General features: G+C 44.8%; 1 protein-coding gene across 7 annotated transcripts in view; it reads right to left on the reverse strand.

Moving 5' to 3' along the window:
• Positions 1–12,341: 12,341 nt before the first annotated feature.
• LINGO1 (leucine rich repeat and Ig domain containing 1) overlaps positions 12,342–15,084 on the reverse strand; it is a 275,425-nt gene continuing 272,682 nt past the window's right edge. For all 7 annotated transcript variants that reach the window (XM_087941645.1, XM_087941643.1, XM_087941644.1 and 4 more), the window contains one exon: positions 12,342–14,671. In XM_087941645.1, coding sequence (XP_087797771.1) covers positions 12,815–14,659 — 1,845 coding nt within the window. In that variant the 5' untranslated portion in view covers positions 14,660–14,671 and the 3' untranslated portion in view covers positions 12,342–12,814. The remainder of the gene's footprint in view (positions 14,672–15,084) is intronic.

Genomic DNA, 15,084 nt, shown 5'->3' on the forward strand with positions numbered 1-15,084 from the left:
AGAAGAATGACTGAATCCATTAGATGATGATTAAAGTTGCTGAAAATCCTTTCTCACTGTCCAGATGCGATGGAAGGGTCTTGTCCAGGCTAATTCTTGAGCGGGCTTGTGTCCTCTATGACCTTGTGGCTAGCTGGCTGACCTGAATACCCCTCTGAAGGAAGATAAGTAAATAATTACCCCTCCCTTCTCTCCCAATCTGTTTTGATGAAGCCCGTAAATACCTTCAAGACTGGCTGTTGGATTAGTCGCTGAAGACAATGCTTTTTCGTAGGATTAACTACATCCTTCTTAATCTTTTTTTGAAAAAAAACACAACATTATTGGCTGGATTAATGCAAGCATATTTAACCCAGGCCCTGGTTAACAAACCACAACTGCTAGATTGACACGACAGGCAATCATAGTCTTCTGAGTCAATCTTATGATCGTTTATAGATTGGCCTCTTTACACAATGTTCTAAGGCTCTCTTGGATTCTGAGGACACGCTGAGTTAAATTATTTGACTTGATTTCAACCCCAGCCTGACATGTTCTATGAATCCAGTCTTTGTGCAATGATTATGTAACAACGTAGTGGAAGAATGAGGACATGTGATTTTGTTCAGTTTGTCCATCCGTTTACTAGTTTGCACAAAGAAGAATGGAAGGGAAGGGAAGGGTGGAAGGAAGGAAGACAGGAATGGAGGGAGGGGAAGGAAGGGAGGTCCATTCCTTGTTTTTATTTCTTCAAATTGAGTGTGTATGTGTGTGTGCACGTTTGTGTGTGTTTACTGGAGCAGAATAGTTCTTCATCTTACCTCTATTGCATCGTAGCCACAAACCCTTTCTTAGAATTTCATACAAAGCATTCAAATCCATTTCCTTTTCTGAAGAGTGAGAGATTCCTGCCTCTGTAGTTTTGACTTGGGGCTGTCATTAGTCTGACATAAAAATAAATGGCAGCTTTAAGCAAAATGGAATCCGCTCCCTCCTTTTCTTTGTGATAGAAAAATGGCACTTTGAGAGTAGACTGGCTTTCTTCTGTTCTTACTGTCTGCTTTAATCATGTTAGGGTGAAAAGAAGAGGAGAGGTGGGGAAGATCACAATGGACAATATTTTGTCATGGAGAAGATAAATGGACTTTCATCAATTGCTCAGCAATCAAAGATTCAATAGCTGTAATTTTTAATATCGGGAAGGTCTGGGGCAGGTCCACCTATTGTAGGACTACCTAATTTGCAGCTCATCAAGACAAAAGGAACTGATCATAAGAGAGAAAGGTGTGCAAATAGAGGAGGAAAAACCTGTAAATTGCTCCAGTTGTGAAATGCTATTTATCTAAGTTAAATTTCAGCACAGCTCAAGAGAAACACAAGTGGAGGAAGATCAAGGGTGGGCTTCTGTCTTCATTCAAGAGATTTCTCTTCCCCTTCTGAATCCCAGCAAATGAAAGTGCTTCATCATCTGGAGAAGCTGAAAGAAAAGTGGCAAGCAAGCAAGAGGTTCCCTTGCTGGAGCATGATGAAGTGCTCCCAACGTCTTGAGAAGTTGACGAACAGTCTTGCACTCCCAGAGGAGAAGGCTGAAGGTCTGCAGGTGGATCTGCTGGAGCAGCTCACTACTCAAAGATGGATTGATGGGGGCCATCATGCATTCCCAGAGAGATAGAACATGGAATCATATGGCTGGAAGGAAACCTCAGAGATCTTCTAGTCCAACCTAGTTGTATAGGTTCAAAACAGTTCAAGGCTGGAGACCTTGTACCATCCAGGCCAAATGGTTGTCCGGGCTATCCGGAAAACCTCCAGCAATCCACAACGGTATTCATGGAGTCTGATGAAACAATCCACAAGTGCTAAAGACAAAAGTTTATAAGACCAACTTGCAAGTCCCAGAGGCTCAAAGTTTATGAGACAAATCTCATCTCCGCCCTCAAATATGATGGTCAATATATGATATATATGTGTACATGGAAATGTGATAATGTGGAACTATGTTTTAAAAAAATAATGCTTTATTTGCCTTGTTAAAATTTATAAGTAATTCTTAGAAAGGAGGTTTTATACTTTTATGTGTTATGTTTTGTTTGTCTTCAAAAATTAATAAAACTTGTTCTTAAAAAAAAATATGATGGTTATGATGGATGGAATATGATGGAACAAACCCAAATTTTATTTGGAAGCCTTCCAAGAAGCAGATGGAACTTTCTTAAATTTCTGGAGTGGGCCCTTTTGGTGTTTCTGCCTCTGAGAAGATAATGGTATCTTCTCTCTGACATTTTGTAAATTTCCCTGAAAATTAAAGGGCAGTATAGACATTTCCTGTTAAAACAATGCCGATCAATTTCCCATTTTCAAAGTTCATTAATTCAGAGTTAGGCTAGCAGTATGAGTCGATACATGCTTGCTTGGAGGCAGCCCCTTCTGAGGTGTGTGTGTGTGTGTGTGTGTGTACGTGTGTGTGTGTGCATGAGAGAGAGAGATTTATGAAATGTTGGGTCTAGGAGAAGTGATCTGTTTTGATATGAGAGATTGCCTAAATGGTTTAATCGTGTATTTCCTTACCATATGGCCATAACTCTCTTAACTCGGTGAACTAATCTTGGACTGTTTGAGGCTACATCAATCCTCTCTCCAGGTTGACTGTGTCATGGACGCAGGCCCTAAATGAAATCAAATTTAGTTGATCTGCCTTCGGGCTTTTTAAAGTTCAAGATGAGAATCCATTACAGAGCCCTGCCTGGGTTGAGAAAATAAATTGGTACAACAAACTCTCTTAATTAGCTGTTGCTTGAAGCACCCAGAATAGAACTGGCATTGATAGAAGAGAGTATTTGTAGCTCGGGGTCGAACTGTGGGGTCCTTGGTGCTCTCTTGGTCTGGTTGTTTTCTTGCAGATATTTTATTACCCAACTAAGTAGCATCAGCAGTACTAATAGGGAGTGGAAGAGGAGGAGGAGGAGAAAGAGGAGGAGGACGATTGTGGGTTCCTTGGTACTCTCTTGGCCTGGTTGTTTTCTTGCCGCCGTTTCATTACCCAACTAAGTAATGTCACAAGTACTAGTAGGAAGAGGTGGAGGAGAAGGGGGAGGAGGAGGATTGTGGGGTACTTGGTGCTTTCTGAGCCTGGTTGTTTTCTTGCAGATGTTTCATTACCCAACAAAGAAACAACAGCGGCCTGCCCTTGTATATAAAATCAGCCATCAACAGGTACATTGAGATAAACAACATTTACATGCTATTCCAAAAAGACAACCAAAAAGCCAAAAAGGAAACAGAAAGACCAAAAGGCCTCCACACCAGCAACCAACACCCCAGATGAGTGGAGATTAAACACCAGGATTAACACCAGACAAACAATCAAGAAGCCAACAATACCCTATCAAGGAACCACCAACTCAGACAGTCAACAATAACCTAATCAAGGCACCACCCAGAATATTCCCATCGACACTGCAAGGCATTGAGTACAAAACAGAGAGCAAACCCATTCCCTTGTACTACTGATGTTGTTATCTAGTTGGGTAATAAAATGTTTGCAAGAAAACAACCAAGCTCAGAGAGCACCAAGGCCCCCACATTGTGGTGGATTTTCAGCTTCTCGGTGATCTCAACTGACACTTTCCAATTTTGTCCTTTGATCAGGAGTGTCATGCTGTAAAGTGCAGAAAAGTCCTCTGGAGGTGTCTGCTCTACGCAAAAATGGATTAGCTTCTTTAATTACAGTATTAAAAAAAGGGGAACTGAAAGTCAATTATAAGAGTCTCGGTCAATTGCCCATATTAATAGCCATCCAGGAAAAAACATAGATCTTTTGGCTCCTGCTTGTGAACAGACAATGGTTTTCACAGTTCTCAGATTATATTTTTTTGAAGTGCCTAAAAGACAGAACAGGAGGAAATTTATAATGAGCTACTTTAGAGCCCTGAATTTCTGCATGGGTTGCGATGCAATGATTTAACAAGGCAGTTGGGTTTCTATGGGGGGGCAGGACGATTCCCAAATCAAGGGACTTAACCTCATCGTTGATAAGAAGGGAGATGGTAACAGTCACATCACTCAAGAAAGAGAAAACGACATTGTGACAAACAATGGAAGTATCAACAATGACCAAGTGTTGCATTGTGCTGAGATCCATCCGCCAATCACTCATACATTTTCTCAGGTACTTTTATGTTTTAAAATAACTTGGGGTGATGATTCTTTGTCCAGGAGAGAACTAGAACAGTGGCCCCCAACTTTTTGGGTATCAGGGACAAATTCTGAGGTTTCTCCGTGGACCAGAGGGGACGTGGTTTCACATGCTGCCTGCATCCCATAGATGGAGCTTTATTTGTTTGCGTGGCCCAGTTTTTGGCATGCCACGGCCCAGTACTGGTCCATGGACTGGGGGCTGAGGACCCCTGAGCTAGAAGATGCTTATCATGCCCCTGTCGGAGTCTGAATCCAAGGAGGATGCCTGACAGCTTACAGGGAGTGGGAGTGTGGCTCCATTGGCTGTAGAGGAAACTGGGGAAGGGCAAAATCTGGCTGGGCAGAGCAGGGGAGAGGTAGAGCAAGGGAGAGGGAATTTGGAGGAAGACCCAGGCTCATGCCCTCTTCATCCTAGGGAACGCAGAGAGGAACAGAGAAGGGAGCAACATGGTTTGCATGGCTTATGGGGGAGGAAAGGGCCCTGATTCCCTTCATTAGCCATATCTGGGAAGAGAGTTTAAAAGAGATGCAAGCTGAGTGCAACATCTGCTGGGAACAAACATGCATTTATCTTGTGTTGACTTTGGTTATCTGCATTCCTGGCATCCTCTCAACGATGTTGAATTACTACCGTTCCTTCACATCTGGAATTCCTTCTCCTGCCCTGCCAGACTAACTACCTCATCTTTCCTTGGTTGGACTTATACTTAGCTTTTTGTTGACAACATTTTGGACTTGATTCTCTGCAGCCAGAAGCTGTTTCTGGGAGTTTTTCTCCAGCCGGAAGGTAACCAGGACATTGGGGGCAAAGTTGGAGCTAATAAAGGGACTCCTACTGATTATCTAACTGTGTTGTTTTTGTGCCACGCCCCTTTGGGTCATCACAATGCTCTTCTCTACATTGAGGTCCATTGTTTTCCAGCTATAGGATTCTCCATCACTTTTAAGCCTTCCTCTGATTGTTCTCTAATGGTCCTATAGGTCTATCACAGATTGTGGGAAGTCAGGGAGGCCACTGTTCACTAGACAGACTGGAGATGAATGCAGTGAAAGACACAATATTCATACGAAGTGTGGTCAACACAGTCAAGATGGGGATTGCCAGGTGTGATGGAAGCTTCAGCTATTCTTTATGTGCCTGGCATGTGTGATAAATATTAAAAAAATGGGTTGAGCTTTGATCATATTGATGTGGCCATCATGATGCTTTGGATAGTAACTTGATTCATGTAGGCCTCCTGATAACTAAATAAGTTGTGTTTGAAGGATCACCTCTCTCTGTTACATCCACCTGGCCCACCAGAGTGGGAAGGCAGTGCATGTTGCAGGTCGCATGGATTGGGGCTGTCCATCTAGCCACACAAAAAAAGAGGACTTCTTCTGTATGGACCATTCGTCCCCTTGAAGTGAGATGGTTGCTTTTCCAAAAGGCCATGAAAACATGGTCTTTTGTCAGCAGGCCTGGGGACCACGAATGGAGATGGAATTGATCAAGAGGTGGAGTCTATTGGCTGTGGCTGCCATGTGAGTATGTGGCTTATGGGTTTTTATGCTGTGGGTTTTTAATGTTGTAAGTTGGAGTTGCCTGTAAGTTGGGAAGCCATATAAACGTATTTCGTAAATAAGTGAAGTATGGATCCACGGCTAAAGAGTTGGACCATCTCTGGGGACACCTCTTCCTCCTCCTCCTCCCAGCCCATCCTCATCTATGGAAGCTTACTGATGGATAAGGGACCGAATATTCTCTTCAGTCCAACCTACCTTTGGTTTACGAGAGTCAAGGTAGAACAATTTTGAGTTTCCTTCTCAGGCTTTCCTGGACTGAGATGTTTTGCCGATGGTCTTTGCTTACCTTCTCTGATGTCCTCTCTGTTCTTCTCTAAAGATGATGTTAGTTTGCTTGTCTGGTTACCAAGGAAGTTATGCTTAAATCCTGGTGGACCAAACAAGAGCCAGAATAAAGACCTCTGGGGGCCAGCAACACTCAACAAATGAGGCTGTAGCTGATCCAAGAGTTTTCTTTCCTGCATATGAAGCTTCTGATGCTCTTATGCACACGACCTGCATGATGGTCCCATCTGGCTAGAAATCCCCTACACAGGTAGTCCTCGACGTACGACAACAATTGAGCCCAAAATGCATGTTGTCAGTGAGACACCTGCAGAATTTTGCCCCATTTTACGCGTTTTCTTGCCTCAGTTGGTAAAGTGAATCACAGCAGTTGTTAGTAACATGGTTGTTAATTGAACCTGGCTTGACTTGGCTGGCCAGAGGGGTCACAAAAGGGAGGGGAGGATGTGACCTTGGGACTATGCAAATGTCATAAGTACGAACCAGTTGCCACGCTTCTGAATTTGGATCACCTGATCACGGGGAATGCTGCAAATTGTGAAGAACAACCCAAAGTGCTGTTGTAACTTTTTAAACTTTTCCCACAAACCGTTGTAAGTCAAAGACTATCTGTATTTAATGATTAACAGAATGGGTGCAGAGATGCAGAGGAAACTAAGCTCTGGGATGCTGGCCAGCTATCTTTGGTGGCCACTTGGGCCTCCAGCAGTGATAGACACTCATGGAAAGAAAGTACCAGCAAAGGATTTTTTAAGGATGTTGATTACTTGGCGGTGAGATTCCTCCGCTCACCTGATTACACACTGAAAGAGAGTGATCCTTCATGTCTAGAGCTTCTATTTTTGGCTTCTTGATTCCAAAAAGGACTTTTATCTTAGGATTCTTCTGTGCTTTTTTTTTAAAACAACCGCTTTCCCATTTTGTATGCAGAGAATGCCAATCTTATCTAACGTTTCCCACTCTTGCCTCAACTCACGGACGAATATGCATTTTTAAAGAAAATCGGCCTGGATGTCTTGTCACATTGAGATTTATTTGCCCTGATTTCATCGAGAGAGACAGGAATTAGTGTCTGTAGATCTGCCTGACTCCCCCATCACAGTGAATTGCAGCACAAAAGAATGTTAATGTCTCATCTACACAACTGTTTTGTTCCTTCTGGTGCGTGTGCTGTTTGTTTATTATATTTGCACTTATGCGTACCTATGAAGCAGTTAGGCTGAAATTTCACCAGGAGCAGAAACTGTGGTTCAAAACCAAATTTTCTCAATCCACTGAAGAAAAGCAACGCAGAAAGAAAAGCTGATGTAATTTAAAAAATGCAATATTAATGAAGTGCCCCCCAAAAGGGTAATCGTTGAATTGCCACTGGGTTTCAAGCATCAGTTGAATATCATAATTTTAAATCCTGCAGACCAGAGACTCTGAAAAAATCCCCCAAAAAGTCTGCAGGAAAATTCCCCACCCCATTTTCCGACCGATCGATCATTCTTTATTTGGGATAATGGGATACTGTCTCCAGCTCTCTTCTCAGGAAGAGAGAGAGAGAGAGAGAGAGAGAGAGAGAGAGAGAGAGAGAGAGACTTTTGGCTACATGCAAGGAAAGCAACAGAGGCAGCAGAAGTCTTTCTTTCTCTCCCCCAAACTCCACCAGAAATGAGTCTTTGTGAGATTTCTCACACTGGCACAGCCTCTTGGAGCAGGAGGCCTTGCAGGATCCCAAAGACTCATTTCTGGCGGAGTTTGGGGGAGAGAAAGAAAGACTTCTGCTGCTTTCCTTGCATGCAGCCAAAAGCAGAAGAAGAAAGAAGCAGCCCGGTGGCCAGGCGAGGTGCGTGGGGTGAATGGGGCAAGTCCCCCCCCTTCGTCCTTTCCCGCCTCCCCTCACTCCCTCACGTTGTTCACAATGCGACACAAGCCTTGTGTTCCCACGGGCCATGTGGGTGGGGCAGCTTTGTGTTCCTGCGCAGCCTGGATTAATTGCTTTGGGGGTGACATTTCTCTGCAGACCACCAAAATTTTCTCATGGAGCACCATTGGTCCCCAGCCCACTGGTTGGTGATCACTGTTTTATATCGGCAAGTAATTCCTCTTACCGCCATTCATTGAGCGACCGTTCGCAGTTACAATAGCACCGAAAACAATGAATCACAACCTCTCCATGCACTTACAACTGCTGTGGCATCCCCAGGATCATGGGATCCAAATTTGGGCCCTTGGAAACCAGCATGTATTTATGATGGTTGCAGTGTCACAGGGTCATGGATAGTGGTGGAATTCAAAATATTTTACAACAGGTTCTATGGGCACACGCTTTGTGTTCTGAAACAGGATATTTTAAGCATGAAAACTTATGTTACCCTCAGCACTGGTGAATAAAACAGCTGAGGCATAGCATTCTGCTCTGCCAGGCCTATCAGCTGAGCTGCAAACAAAGGAAATATAGGACAGGAAATGGCGGGCGTGGTTAGGCGGGACCAACTGCTGACTGGCGCAACTGGATAGCTAGAACCTAGGTGCGAACTGGCAGCATATCACCTCTGGTCATGGATCACCACTTATGAGCAGCTTTCCATCGGCAAATCAACGGATTCACCTAACAACTGCATGATTCAGGTAACAGCTATGGTGATCTGCTTAACAACAGAGGCAAAAACGGCTATGAGATCAGCCAAAAGAACTCCCTTTGTTTGGCAATGGAAATTCTGCTCTCCAATTGAGATGGTAAATTGTCGACCATCTACACATCTCTCCGGAACTTTGAGGGATTCGAACACAAATTACTTGTAATCAGTTCAACTTATTAAGGAAAGGGGTATCTTTTTGTAATCTAGGCACCTGCAGGGGTGGGCTGGGGGGGAAGACAGGAAAATGGATTTTCTTGAGGTGAACCAATCCATTGCTCTGGGGCGATATGACACAAGATCAGATTTCACTCTGGGGGATGAGAGATTGCAGGAACAGGACCAAGAGAGAGCCATGATCTGCAATTCTGGAGTTGAGAGACCCCTTAGTGGATAAATGTTAACCCTTCAACCCGCAGAGATGGTATTGCTTGGCTAGAGAAGATCAGAGAAACAGAAAAAACTCCCCATTTTTCATGATGGGTCCCCAATGTCCCTAGGAGACATGGAATCTAAGATGATGGCCTTCACCATCTGGCCACAGTAGCCATCTCAACTTTTTTGATTCTCTTCTGAACTCTTACAGAAGCCATGATGTTTATCCTTAGCCCAAACTACCAGGTGATAGTAATCTATGTTGTGTTCCCCAAATTTTCCCATTACATTCATTTCATTCTCCTTTGGATCAACCTTACTTCAACCTGGCTACCTCCCAAATCTACCAGTATATAAAGGTAAAGATAATGGTTCCCCTCGCACATATGTGCTAGTCGTTCCTGGCTCAAGGGGGCGGTGCTCATCTCTGTTACAAAGCCAAAGAGCCAGCGCTGTCCGAAGACGTCTCCGTAGTCATGTGGCCAGCATGACTAAACATCGAAGGCGCACGGAATGCTGTTCCCTTCCCACCAAAGGGGTCCCTATTTTTCTACTTGCATTTTTTTTTAACATGCTTTTAAACTGCTAGGTTGGCAGAAGCTGGGGCAAGGAACGGGAGTTCCCTCCATTATGTGGTGCTAGGGATTCGAACTGCCAACCTTTCTGATCGACAAGCCTAGCGTCTTAGCCACTGAGCCACTGCGTCCCACATATGTATCGCCAGTCTATAGAACATTCCTAATTTTTGTCCTTCTGGCTAGGTTCTCCTTCGGGTTCTGCTTTAGGTTGCATTTCCGACGGGCTGCATTAAGCAAAGCAAACCCCACCCTGACTGAGATGCTAAATATAGTTGCCCCACCTATGACAATTCCTTTGGACTCCTTCCTCAGAGCAGGCAAACTCAGAGAAGCTTCTACATTCCAAGACTGTCTCTAAATGCACTTTCCGGGCACCGTCGTTTGCTCTTGTAATGCAGAAGAGGATTCACCAGGGAGAAATAGGCACGGAAGGTCAAACTAAATCAAACATGCTTCCTGTGGAGTCAGGCTGGAGGAAAAAAAAAAATCCTGGTTTAGCCTCTTCGGGCACCACACACCATCTGGGTCCTCGGCTACATTTGAAGTGCTACCAAAATTTCCAGGAACCTTTTGAAAGATAAGCAGTGCTGTTTTGCGCCTGGCCGAACGGCTGCTTTTATCAATGGGGAAATGGGCAGAGAAGACGAACCTTATTTTGTTCCAGGCTGAGTCATTCGAAGCTCACCAATGTGGAATGGGTATCTTGAGACTTCCAGGGCCGAAATGGAAAATTCAGGCCAAGCAAGCAAGGTTAATGGAAGCCACAGGAAAAGTTCCTCCGTTATTACATTACATTACATTTCTTTTTTTCTTTTTTCAAAAATGTTTTTTTTTTAATGGAGAAAGGCACCATTTCCCGCTAACCTGGACCTGGCAAGCAGAATGAAGTGGTGTTGGTTCAAAAAATGGGCTGGAGGTGTAATTCTGTGCGAAGGCTAGTAGGAATGCTACGAGTTTGGATATGGGTATGGACAGGCATCCAAGGAGGTTAGCAATGCTAACTTATAGGAGCATTGATAGAAGAGAATATTTGCAGCTCAGGATCGAATGTGGATATCTTTGGTGCTCCCTGAGCTTGGTTGTTTCCTTGCAGATGTTTCATGATCCAACTAGGTAACATTATCAGTACCACAAAAGAGTGAGGTTTGCTCTGAGCAAACAACCCACTCCGTTTTGGCATTGATGACCCTAGCTGGGTCATGAAATGTCTGCAAGAAAACTGCCAACCACAGAGAGTACCAAAGACCCCACAGACTCGTGTAGGATCCCAAACTTATTCTTTGCTGCAGGATATAACTAGAGAGGTGTTTTTTTTTAGAATAACAGAGTTGGAAGGGACCTTGGAGGACTTCTAGTCTAACCCCCTGCCTAGGCAGGAAACCCTGCACCACTTCAGACACTTCAGTTTCCAGTTGCTTCTTGTTTTTCACTCAAAGGTTAGTCCTCAAAACATTGCCCAAGCTACCAGTATCCCACCCCATTGGTTATGTTAGGTGGGAACTGTTAAGAGTGGAAGATCAGGAACAACTGGAGGTCCAAATACTCTCTCACCAGATGGGAACGTGGCAGGTACTGCATCTCGAAAGCATGGTCTTTTGTTATGATGCTATCTCCTGAAAAACTCTCCAAGGTCCATAGCAGAGACCATGAAGGCCCAAAAGGTACTTTGGCTATTGCAGACCAGATCATTCATTCATTTGGTTCGCTGTTGTCTGTTCAGACTGTGCCTCACCCAGGTCTCAAGCTAGGGAGATATTTCTCATCCCTTGTCATCCGGTCCTTTTAAAGAGAGGATCAAAGCTACGGCTTTGACCACATAAAGCAGAGATGTTCTACCACCATCGTGCTATTCTCCCCTATGGAATTTAATCTGGCCTGATGGACTAGCCTGGAGGTGATCTAAATCAACATCAAGAATTCCTTGACAAGGGAGGAGAAACACCATTCAGAATAACAAAGGAGTACATTCCATACTTATGTTTAAAAAGATTGTAGCTAGGCTACCAAATCTTCTGCCCTCGAAAATCCTTCAAATGTTGCTGAACCTAGCATCATCATTATCAGAGAGCCTCGGTGGCGCAGTGGTTAGAGTGCACTACTACAAGCTACTCCCACTGCAATTTGGCAGATGGAATCCCACCAGGTTCAAGGTTGACTCAGCCTTCCATCCTTCTGAGGTGGGTAAAATGAGGACCCAAATTGTTGGGGGCAATAGGCTGACTCTGTAAACTGCTTAGAGAGGACTGTGAAGCGGATATAAAGTCTAAGTGCTATTGCTATCATACAAACCAGAGATTTCTATTCCTATGGTGTCATTCCAAGAAATTTGCCCACGGATATCGGAGGAGGCCCAGATATGCAGCTCCCAACATCTCCTGCTATATTGGATGAAGATGTGGGGATTCCATTGCAACGGCTGGAATGCAACTGGTTCCAGGTATACGATATAGACATATCACAGTTTCTTCTTGGATACCCATCCTCTGCCTTTGCAAACAATTCAAGAAACCCAAATCAAAACCCAACGGTTCAAGAGAGACAGAACACTAATAAATCATACCCCCTTGAGCAGGTACATTATATATATCACACACACCCTGAAGTTCCTTCGTTAACATCAGGTAATCCTTCTTTTTATCTGAACTTCTTTTTATCTGAACTTTTTATCAGAAACCACCCTGATCCAGGTTTGAAAGAAAGGACCAAAAGAAAAGGAAGGGCACAGATCAAAAAGTCAAGATGTTGCATTCCAACTAGCTATAGGAAATAGGTTTTTTTTTTTTATTATTTCAAGTTTTCATAAAAATCCGTAATTATTGAAATCAAAAGTTACAGAGGAAGTACGTAACTTTTTAGGGTTTGTTGTTTTGAATTTTTGTTTTTTTTGTTTTCAGTTTGCTGCTGTCTTTTAAGATAGACACAGGAGTCCATCAGAGTTATGTCCTACAAACAGGAGAGATTCTGGAGATGTCAGCAGAACGTTTTCACAAAGGAGGACAAGGAGGAGGAGGAGGAGGAGGAGGAGGAGGAGGAGGAGGAGGAGGAAGTGATGCGGGATTGTGGGGAGAGAAGGAGCGGGCTGGAAGAGCAGAGTGGAGAGAAGAGAGGTTGGCATTTGTGTTGACTCTTTGTGGTCACGATCGTCATTTGATTAAAAAGAACACTGCCCCATCCTTAGTAGGGTTGTCTCTGTTCTCTGGTTCTTCACCCTCAGATCATTTTCATGTTGAACTTACGCGGTGCATCAGCGGCGGAACTGAGGCCCGCGTCCGATTTCCGTGGGACATACTCGATTTCAATATTGTGCTTGGTGTTCCCTTTGCCTCTGCTCCAAAGGAAGAGGAGCACCAGGCAGAAGAGCACGACGCCCAGGAAGGAGATGAAACCCATGGTGGTGGCAATGATGAGGGTCTTGATATCGAAGGGGAAAGGCACGGTCGCACGCGTGCTGTTGGCATCACTCTCGTTCGGCTGGTTGGAGATGAAAGCGAAGGTCTTATTGGGTTGGTGGGGCCAGTCAGGGGAATAACTGCGGACGTGCAGGTGAGCCAGCATGGTGTCATTGCCTCCGGCATTGCTGGCGATGCATAGGTAGGTGCCATTATCCTGAATCTGGGCGTAGCGCACCTCCAGAGTGCCATCGGGGAAGACGGTGAGCCGCCCATTGGTTTTGGTCGAGATGAGGTGCTTCCTTGGCGACAGCCACATGATGACCGGAGGTGGGTCTCCATCTGCACGGCAGATGAACTGCACGGTGTGGCCCTCGTCCACAAAGATCTGCTGGGGTTTGCGGTCCCGTATTCGCGACCGGCGACAAATGAAGTAGTTCGGCAGGAGCACCTCGGAAAAATCCTTGAACTGTTTCCCCTGGACAAATTCGGGAGTCGCACAGGTGGGTTGCCTCTTATTGAAGTTCAGCCTCCAGCGACGTCGGAAGATCCAGAGAAGTCGGCAGTCACAAGCCAAGGGGTTATTATCTATGATAAGGGTTTCCAGATTCCCCACGGAGTGGAAGGCTGATTCTTCCAGTGTGTTCAGAAGATTCCCTGAAACGTTCAAGATCCGCAAGTAGTTCAGGCCACGGAATGCGTAGGGTTCTACCACAGTGAGTTGACCCCCAACCAGTTGTATCTCCTGAAGCCTGAGTAGGTCATGAAGCATGGAGCCTTCGATGCTGACAATGGGGTTGTAGGACAGGTTCAGAAACTTGAGATAGACCAGGTGCCTCAAGGAGACATAAGGTATTGTCGTCAGGTTGCAGTGGGTGATGGACAAAGATGTCAGGTTGAGTCCATACAGGCAGTTGGATGTCATGGTGTCTAGATAGGGCCAATGTGAAATCTCCAGGATTTTAAGTCGATACAGCCTCTTAAAGGAGTAATCCCTGATGGCGTTAATATTCAGGTGACGCAGCTGTAGCACAATTAAGCCATGCAAGTGAGAAAGGGCTTCCGTAGGGATGGAGGTCAAGTTGCATTTCTCCAAGGTCAGATGTTCTAAGCTGTTGAGGCCACTAAAAGCCCGGTGGGAAATATAGACAAGATCATTGTCCCCAACCTCCAAAGACTTGAGGTTGTACAAGTCCTGGAACATGTAATCCAGAAGAATCACAATTTTGTTCTCGCTAATGTCCAACTTGGTAAGGTTGCTGAGTCCTGTAAACACCCCGAGGGGGATAAGTTTGAGCCGGTTGCTCCGGAGACCCAGAGTCCTGAGGTTGAAGAGGTTATTGAAAGCCCCGGGCTCAATGCCACTGATAATATTCTCGTTTAACTCCAACTCCTCCAAGTGAGGAAAATTGACAAACTCATCCTGGTTCAGAGTCTTGATACGGTTTTTCCCCAGATCCAAGAGCTTGGTCTCGGTGGGGATGCCCTCAGGAACGGTCATGTATCGCTTCCGGTGGCAAGTCACCGAGCGTTCCTGGGCAGAGCAGTCACAGCGGGGTGGGCAACCTGTGGTGGAGCCTGAGAGGATGGATCCCAACATCAAGATGAGAATCGGCTGCCAACAGGCCAAGATCGGGCAATGCATACTCCACTTCCCCGCCACCATCCTATCTTTTACCTACAGAGGAGACAGGAGAGAAAGAAAACAAGGGTGAGAAACCAGGGGCATCAGATTTTCACAGCTTGCTCATAACATATACAATCAATCAATCAATCGATCAAAATACAGGTGGAAGGGATCTTGGAGGTCTTCTAGACCAACCCCCTGCTCAAACAGGAGATCCTATATCATTCCAGAGATGTGGCTGTCCAGTCTCTTCTTTAGAAACCTCCAGTGAACTTCTGAGGGCCAGCTGTTCCGCTGGTTCATTGGTTCAGTACATCAATCACAATGTTAATTAAATACAAATAATACTTTGAGTTACAACCATTCATTTAGCAACCATTTGAAGACAACGGCCTTGAAAAAAGGGACTTACAACCCGTTGGTAAACTCTCGGTCTAGCAGAGAGACAGGATCATGCACAGGGT

Source organism: Pseudonaja textilis, chromosome 13 (genome assembly GCF_049901715.1).
Source record: "Pseudonaja textilis isolate UNSWEBS1 chromosome 13, rPseTex1.2, whole genome shotgun sequence".
NCBI classification, from domain to species: Eukaryota; Metazoa; Chordata; class Lepidosauria; order Squamata; family Elapidae; genus Pseudonaja; species Pseudonaja textilis.